Raw genomic sequence first — 9,829 nt, forward strand, 5'->3', positions numbered from 1 at the left:
GGGTTTGAGGATTTAGGTATTGCCGAAAATACAAGGATCGGTGACATTTCGCGCGAATATCGTCCGCGATCGACGATTAGCTTCTCGGAGAGGAGCGTGATTCTCACAAAAGAATGCGGCGAGTTTATTTCGGTCGTTAATTCGGTTATGTCCGCAATTAAGTTCAATTAAAGCTACTTGTAATGAGCAAATTGGAGGTCGATATACGCCGAAGGCATACCGTGCAATTTCCGTAAGACGACGTAACGGCAATTTAATCAGCAAATTGCGATCATTAAGTAACGCGCGTTACAGAGAAATCCCCGTCCCGAACTGCGGCTAACCGATACTATCCGACGGAGAACTATTGATACTCTTCCTGGGGAATAATAATAGAGCGAATGTAAAGACTTACTTCCCGGTTGAAATTGAGGAACATAGATTGGACTGGCGATAACCGCGGTATGGATCAACACGTTGCCGATGAAGACGGCGGCCCAGGCCTGTTTTCGCCGATCGCACATCTGAAACACAAACGAAAGCTAGATATTAGTCTCAATCTCTGAAAGAGAAAACAACGTTTCTCCGAAACATTTAGCTTCGCGCGTTCGCAGAAAACATGAGATAATAAGGCAAAAGCACTAATATCAATGAAAATAAGAGTCAAGCGCAGATGAAGGGGCGCTGTAAACAATTTTATTTATCTATATTTACATAATTGGTGTGTCAAATGTTTATATGGTAATATTACATCAATCCAAGAACATTTAATGCCTGGGCACTGACTATACTGACATCTAACTCTAGATACATTCTTATTGTTTTGAATTTTAAATACGAATATTTTAACTTTCGACATAGAATATGTGTATGTAGCGTGTCTGACGTAATTTCTCGTGTAGATTACGTCGAATTAAATTCGACAAAATTCTTTTACCATCTTGCAAACAATTACGTAAAATTTTGAGTTATTAATTAACACGACTAATAAATGATCTATGAAAATGAATAAGCGGCGACGTTTATCGTTGTATGTTTTATATTAGAAATTAAGTTAAACGAAAAAGTTCTATCATTTTATAAATAATTACGTATTAATTAAGACGACTAATAAATGATCTGTGAAAATAAATGAGCGGCGACGTTTGTATGTTTTAAGAAATTAAGTTTAATACGATACGATGACTTATGAAAAATAAAAATGTTATAATTTGAAAATATTTGAAAACATTAACTTTTCGCGCTAGAGAAAAAGAGGCATGATCGTCTCTCATCTAAAAAAATCGTCATGCATCTAAAAAAATATATTAATAAAATAGAACGGTTAAATTCATGAAATTGTTGAATTTAAGCGACATTTTTTCCTGAAAAATATATAAATATGAAATTTACCTGTGAAAACTTAAGAATTACAGAAGCAAAACTTCGGAGAATTTAAAAACAGATGATAGGCGTTTATAAAGTTCATAACTTATTTACATTACATAAGAAATTAAGTAACAAAAATGTTCTATCATTTTATAAATAATTTCGTAGATTTTTAGTTATGAATTAAGGAACATTGGCGAGCGCGATTGAATACAATCATTCACAAATCTTCTTGAATTAATAAATGAAAATCTACGTGATTATTTGCAAAATGGTAGAAGACACATTGGCAAGATTATTTTTGTATTTGTAACTAAAATATTTGGTACATACGATTGGGTTGGCATTATTGTGTTTTTTACTTGTGTCAAGTAAGCTATATCAATGAGAAAGCAAAATGCACAAACGGCAATTAAATTTTTTGTTCGCCATTACTAGACAAGTGATCGATTCCCTTTTAACCAAATTTCGGCCCGGTGTACCAAGTTTCCGTTTCAATGACAAAATCCTTTTTCCAGTGCATTTTTGTCTAGTTTGACCTGATATACAAGCACACGATGGCAGACGTCGCCATCACAGCTCAACTTCTGTATCGCACGTGATCAATCTTCTTTAATTAATAATCCAAATTTGTACGTGCTTGTTTCCAAAATGGTAGAGAAATTTTTGGTTTAATTTGATCTAATTTGACTTAATCTATATAAGAGCTTTATATGTTATCGTCAAACACCCTGTATATTCTATCTGTTAAAAGTTCAAATATTCCATTTCTACACGGAAAAAAGGTTTGGTTGAATTAACCAAATATTTGGTCGAATATGAACGATCCAGAAATTCCGATTGAAGTAACTCGAATTCTGTTTAAGTCAACCAAAAATCTTGTTAACTTAAACAGAATTCGGATTATTTCAATCGGAATTTCTGGATCGTTCATATTCGACCAGATATTTGGTTAATTCGACCAAATCTTCTTTTCCGTGTATAAAGACCAAAGCAACGAGAATGTACAGGGTTAGATACCAAAGTTACTAGTGTCCAGGTATCGGTATTTTTACCTGAAGAGTGATTGCGGAAGACAAGTTCACGCGAGTTCATGTTTCGTTAGTGGCTTTATCCTTCGCACTCTCCTTTCTACCTTACTTGCCGAAGTGATTAATGACTTATGCCAGAATTTGCAAAGCGGTGCTGGATGAGCGCAATTCAGGCAACATCCCTGACCATAACATTCGCGACGATAACCTCCTCGTGAACGTCCTCACGGAATGAAGAACCGATTCCATCTGGACGTAATTGCGTGACGTAAGTGTATTTGATTATCGCGGGGTGTCGGTGGTAATCGGCGCCAACACGTTCTCACGGCATACCAAGATCTACTTTTAACAGCTCACTTTAATTCACCATCGGACGTTATTAATTACGCCCGGATCTACTTTGGTCTGTTTGCATTTTCTCGTAAGCGCGGTTATAATTTCGGAACGGATTAACGTCCCACGATGTCGAAGCACGATCGGACGGCATGACGGATCGTCGTCCTATTACGTTGAAGCTCATTTATCATCCACAACAGACGAACGGAAACATGTTCAGCTGCGCATGTCGTAAGCACGAGGCGAAGTGTAAAACGCTTTCGCGATGTGGAGGCTAAACGCGAATGTTGCGTAATTAATTGTGTGATTGTTAAAACACACAAACACGAGCGATTCTTTCAATGTAACGGCGCGCTTACGCTCACGCGCCTTCTTAATTGCGAATTCGTGCAAAATGAAGAGGAGGAACGGATAACCGTAATCGTGGGTCGCACACTGAGCATGAGATTATATTCAATTAAGTCAGCCGACGGTTTAGACTTTTATTTATCCATTTAGCACACTCGAAGCACCTGGCACATGCACCCGACACCGTGACTCCTCCACAACGAGGGAAGTCGATCGAAAATTCAATTAGGAAGTAAAGAGAGAGAGAAGGAAGGACAGAGTTCACGAGCACGGCGTAATTGTCACGTTGCTCGATCTTCTCGTAATTTGATAGCACTCATCTAATCGTGTTCAGAATCCTGGCAGGTAGCCTGTTAGAAGTTGAGGGGCGAAAAGTTCGGCGAAGTTCACAGCTGATCGTCGTGAAATCAGTTGTGCGATCAAGTATGACGAAGAGGGATTCAAGATCGCGAGTAAGAGTAATCAGCTTCCTTTCGCGTTGTCAATTCTATCTCGCGAAGGACAAGTTATCTCGTGGACAATGACCGAGTCGTGGAGTATGATTTTGTGAAATGTCATTCACAGAGTGAATGAACGAACTGATGAAGGAGAGACCCGAGTTGGCGACTCAGAGGACCGATTTTCTTTCTTTCTAATAGACATCCCTTATCAAGATTAAGCATTTTTTTTTATCTCCGTTAGGATAATACTTGAGGGACTGGGACATTAGATATTTCAGTCAGATATACTGAAGTGTTCGAAGATAAAGTTGAGAGGTGTAAACTACCGTACTACTTACTCATTATCACTCTAATGGAAACCAACAATAACGTAGAAGAATAATAATTCGGTCAAAGAATTCAACTCAGAGAGTGTGTTCTGTTCCCGACGTTTATAATCTCGTTCTCTCGCAAGAGAAAGAAAGGAGAGAATCTTAGATTTAACGAAATTTCTCTCTTTCGGATAAGACTGGGTGGTCTCTAAGATCTCGTTTTCGATCTCTTAACGACTCTTTCCACTTAGTGGTATCCTGCATCACCTTTTCTCTGGTTACCAGGGACGCTGTTAATACTCACAGTGCCGTTGACGATGTGGTTACCGCGGACGCCTGTAGCTGTGCAATCGTCGAGAACCGGGTTACAGTTATTCACAGGCAGGAATTTGGGTGTAACGTTATACCTCGTCGAACTCGAATCACGGCCGCGGTGGCAGTGGGCGACGATCATCCGTCGATGATCTACTCGATCCGAGCGCGTTTGCTTCTCGTATCAAACACGGCATTCCCGGTCGACTGTTGTCACGAATAATCATCAGTTTGCCTCAATCAATCTCTATTCGTTAATCGCTGCTATCGGCATCCAGCTCAGTTTACCGTTGCGCGTTACATTCCCATTCAATTTATTTTATTGCAAACCCGAATTTCTTTGCTCTTGCTTTTTTCGAAGTTTGATTAAATTTTTTATTTAATTTTATTCTTATAAAAATTCCGTATATATATTCTTTACAATTTAATATTTCTAATTTATGATTTTTTAAAAGTTCAGTTGCAATAACAAAATAGTTGCTACAAAATAGTTTATTAAACTATATACATTACAATTCTGCATGCAAAGCTTGTTTTTCTCTGAGTATGGTAATGAGCTTTTTTCAAATTTATGACATTTATCTTAAGACTTTTATAAAGAAATTTTGTTGATAATACATTTAAAGATAATAAGAATATTTAAATATCCTTTGTGTTGAAGGAAAGTAAACTGAGTTAAAAGAAGAAAAATAAACTGAGTTTTCTCAACAGGATGTTCTGTTATCGTTGAATATTAATATTCAACGATAACAGAACTGTTATCGTATTTACTTTCCTTCAATACAAAGGATATTTAAATATTCTTATTATCTTTAAATGTATTATCAAGAAATTTCTTTATAAAAGTCTTAAGATAAATGTCATAAATTTGAAAAAAGCTCATTACCATACTCAGAGAAAAACAAGCTTTGCATGCAGAATTGTAATGTATATAGTTTAATAAACTATTTTGTAGCAACTATTTTGTTATTGCAACTGAACTTTTAGTTGTAATAACTATAAAATAGTTATTAAATTCTACACACAAATCTTGTACAGTTGTTACTTATATATCAGTTATCGTCATATTTTTTCTTTAAATACATCTTTGAGTGTTCGAAAAAGAATTTATTTTCTTTACCAAAATATTGTAAAACAGAGCTCGGAATTAGTTGTTCATTTCGGCCGATTCTCTGGAGCTACGCCTTCTATCTTTCCCTTGCCGCGAGCGGCAAGCTTAAAGCCGCGACTGGCCGCGACCGTCACTTGCGTGGCCCGCAAGGGGAAAATAGAAAGCGTAGCTCCCGAGAATTGACCGAAATGGGCAACTAATTCCGAGTTCGGTTGTAAAACTTTAACGAGGAATAAGTTGGTTCGACTTTAAAGTAAAGTAAACTGAATTTTTATTTTAATTCAATATTCTTGATTGAAATATTGAAGTCACTAAGATTCAGAAAGTATTTTGAAGAAAGAGTGCAGCCGAATATTACCCTTTTTCCATGGGATTTTGTAAAACTTTGAATATTCCAATAAATGATACATCGATTTGAAACTTAAGACAAGTAGATTAAGAATATAAAATTTCAATATTATTCTCGTAATCGTTTGGGAAATACAGTCCAAAAAGTTGCAATCTCAACAGTCATACAATTGAGATTGCATAACGTTTTAGGTCGACATAGCTTCAAATTGGAAGTATTGTATCATTAATTGGAATATTCAAAGGTTTAGAAAGAGGAGTTTACAGGGGCTTGGTCGTACTATTTGGTGTTTATGATGAACTCATGATAGATTTGTGGATGTATAAACATATGAAATGCTCGTCACAAGTGCCATTTATTTAAATGCAGCACGCATTTTTCTGTGTGCGTCCTTATTGCGGTGACGAGAAGTTACATACAAAACTTACGCAAGTTCGTCGTCCGCGATTACACTGCAAGATCGCGAATCGTGTCCCGCGCGTTACCCGATTAAATCCCCGGTCTTTCGCTACGGATCGCGAAGAAGATTTCACTCGACGCGCACTTGCCTCGCGAGAGGAAGTGATAAAAACGGTTACAGTTATCCTGAGGCCGAGAATTTGGCTGGATGAATCAACGCGTGCGCGTGCTTCGACGTGAGTTGCGTTAGCTTGTCGATGGTCAGGTCATCAGTTTCCCGCTTCACAAACATGGGACAACGGTTATCTCGTGTGGTCGACGCATATCTAATTAGTGTCCCAGCTTACTTGCCGGAGCATGATAGCCTGCTGCTGCTAATTGGCTAGAACGAAATGCCCATGATCCGCCATGAGGCACCATGCGACTTTCAATCGATTCGTTTAATACGCTCACGCGGTCGTCTTCGAAGAAAGAAATTCGCGACTTCCTTTCTCTCTCCCTCTCTTACTCGACGTCGAGTATCTAAGGGATACCGTCGCTTTGTCGGCGCGAGCGCGCACCTACACGTACGCATAATCATATTTTGCAGAGCGAGGCGAGAACAGTTATTCGTGGTGGATCGATTCGAGTAAATATTCGCGGTGATATTCGCGACGTGGCGGCGACGAAATTAACAACGGCGATATTATTTGTCGCTCTGACTTTCGCGATTTCATTATTTCGATATTTGCATACGGGCTGAATTTCATTTCGATTTCTGTTCTTCTTTGACTAATGAAGCTTTCAGATATTTATGGGAACAATGGTCTCCCTCGCGTTCGGGGAAAATCGCACGTTGACGATAACGTTGGTAACTGCTGGTGTGTCTTAATTGGCGGACGAAAGCGACTAGCATGCACGTGCGCGTAGAAAAAGCTTTTGTCGTAACGCAGTGCTCGCGTGCTCGCACGCGCGCGCGCACACAGTAACGGTACCTGCCACTTTCATTTGTACTCACGTATCTAATGTGAGGCAGACATGTGGGTTGGCGCCGAGATACACGCCGTACCGCGCGCAAATAAAACCGTGAGTTTTAATCCCTCGGCCACGAATCGCGCCATTATAGTAGATTGTTTCTCCCTCAGCGTGTAACGTGCTACGCGAGAAGATCGCACGTATCACGCACACAAAACCTACGCGAGTTCTCGCTGATGGCATTGTTTAAAAACTGAAACATTCTCGAGCGATTTCGCAACCGCTCCATGCGAAGCCAATTGGTGTAATTCGACATAAACGTATTTCCAGAACGTTGACCGTTCCCTTGCGATCCCTAACGGCAATCTTAGGTATTGATCAATGAAAATTTCCTTTGACGAAAATAATCGGCAAATTAATCACCAAAACTAGTCAGTTATCATGTATGCAATCATAAATAATTTAATGAATTAATTATTAATCAAGTGAAATTAATTACTAATCAAGATATAATTAATCATCATCAAAGTTTGATTACTATTATTACTATGAACTAATTTACTATGATATTACGAACTAATTTTACTATGATACTATGAACTAATTTTACTAATCTAAGATAGATTTTATTAATTAAGATAGAATTATTTGTATGATTTTATATATGATGACTAATTTTGACCATTAACTTACCTTTCAATTATTTCAGTTCAATGAAAATTTTATTTCATCAAACTACAATGTCAAACTTGGATGTAATTGATTATACACTGAATAATTAATTTTATGGATCGGTAAAATTAATTGTGATTGTAATTTTATATATGATGATTAATTGATTAATTTTGATTATTGGTTTGTCGATTATTTTAGTCCAAGGAAATTTTAATCGATTCAACACTACCTAATGACTAACTTGTGACTCAACATGGCAGAAAGCTGGATAAACAAGTCGAATGACTAGCAATAACATACTCGTGTGTCTTTTTAAAACTATTCGTTCGAAGTAAACACAGATTATACACAATATTCTCACATAAAAAAATTCTTGTTTGGAAAATAGCTTCATTTTTGGTATGTCAATCTTCAAATGAAATTACAGAGTGTTAAACAAAGATAAATTACATTGCATATCACAATATATTTTATTCAATTCAACAAATAATTGTTCAAATTCAAGACGATAAAATTCTTCTAACAATATTGTATATCGTTGCTTATATATGAAACAATGATTGTTTTATATAGAAAGCAATGACTATTATTTTGAGTACATAGTTTTAAGTAGATACAGAAACCGGTGGGGCATCACATATGAAAACATATTCCTAATTCAATATTTTGTGTTCTTTACTAATGGACATTATTTTTGAGGAACAAGAGCACAGATTTTTCTTCGTCAAAAAAATCGTATAAAATATATTTTTGCGAGTAACTTATCTTCATTTAACGTTAACATGTTTGAAGATTAACATGTCAAAAATATTTTTCGATATTTTTCGAGCAAGAATGTCCTTTTCTCTCTGTGCAGAGAATATTAGATTTTTTTCACGATGAGCTCGCATAAATTATACATGAAACTGTGTGTGTGCGTGTGTATAAAATCGAGAGACGGACATTAGTTTACGCGCGCTTGCTCGCACGTGCACGGATACGTGCGCGACGAATGAAATTCAGCCGGGACAAGTCAAGTATATACCGCTATTCTGAAGAACATGCGGTTAACTTCGACAACGGATCCGTGATACGTTCCGCTCCTCGATGTACGGTGTCACACTGGTGTGTTACACGGATACCATCCTCGAGAGTCGACTGTTCGCGCAGTAAGCCGTGCTTATCAAGCGGATAATATCGGTAACGTCTCGAGCGAAACCACCGTACAGCCCAAATCCATTCGTACGCCTCGCTCGATTGCAGCTTAACCAAGTGTACATCTACCATCGGTTCCGTTCCATTGTTTATCAAACGAGATTTGCCTATAGCGTTGCCACAGCCGTACGCTACGAGCTTCCTCTTCGGAAAGCAAGTCGCGTAAATTTTTATTTTAATAAAATCTCCTCGCTGGAGAAAGCGAACGGTCACTTCGTTGTTAGACACTTGTTGGCAGATACTTGTCTTTCAGATATTTCTTCGTTTATTGCACTTCTTAGTCCGTTATATTTTATTATTTAAAAGTCACGTTTCTCTTTGTATTGCTATTTTACATTCCAATACTTTGCAATTTAAGGGCGGTATTTATAGTTAGATCTTGTTATATCTAGAGTTGCCTTGAGTTCATCTATACAGATGTTATTTGAATCGTTTCATTGGTTATGGGATATCGGAAAATGAAATATTTAATCATAATTGTGAGATCCTACCATGAATATGATCTTATATCAGTCTTTCTTGCCTATCCATGTAATTTAATAGAGTATTTAATCGTGGAATTACCTATAACTTTTTCATTAATTATACAAAGTACATTGAAATTATTTTGATTATTTCGACATGTAAGGAAAATTATCTTTTTTAACATTTTTATATGTTATTTTTCTAAGCAATCAGTTGCATTATTCTCCAGAAAATTATTAAAGCTTCACTGAAGCTTGCGCTGCAAATCCAAGTGTGTTATTTTAGCTGAGTCTCTTATACGTTTCTTAATGTTTCAAAAGTCACGACATATTCAACACGTTTGAACGTATCAAATTATAATTTACACGTATTAAACGTGTTAAATGACGTGATTTAAGATCACAAGAAACGTGTAAAACAAGCTTTAGCCGAATTACACGCTTATGCTCACACGCTCAAAAGTAGCACACTTGCAATTGTCAGACCTCAGTCGATACTTGGAAGACCAACTGAACTCTACAAACTACCGTGAAGCGTGACACGTTTAATTTCGAGGG

General features: G+C 37.1%; 2 protein-coding genes across 16 annotated transcripts in view; one reads left to right on the plus strand and one right to left on the minus strand.

Moving 5' to 3' along the window:
- The window catches only part of LOC116852238, an 83,240-nt gene that overhangs the window by 47,331 nt on the left and 26,080 nt on the right, over positions 1 to 9,829 (plus strand). The gene's annotated exons all lie outside the window — the stretch shown is intronic.
- Positions 1 to 9,829, minus strand: part of LOC116852237 (serine proteinase stubble-like) — a 58,297-nt gene that overhangs the window by 31,300 nt on the left and 17,168 nt on the right. For all 6 annotated transcript variants that reach the window (XM_032832376.1, XM_032832374.1, XM_032832372.1 and 3 more), the window contains one exon: positions 395 to 503. In XM_032832376.1, coding sequence (XP_032688267.1) covers positions 395 to 503 — 109 coding nt within the window. The remainder of the gene's footprint in view (positions 1 to 394; positions 504 to 9,829) is intronic.

The sequence above is a fragment of the Odontomachus brunneus genome, unplaced genomic scaffold (genome assembly GCF_010583005.1).
Source record: "Odontomachus brunneus isolate Ranch 3 - 2012 unplaced genomic scaffold, Obru_v1 Obru_scaffold_208, whole genome shotgun sequence".
Classification (NCBI taxonomy): domain Eukaryota; kingdom Metazoa; phylum Arthropoda; class Insecta; order Hymenoptera; family Formicidae; genus Odontomachus; species Odontomachus brunneus.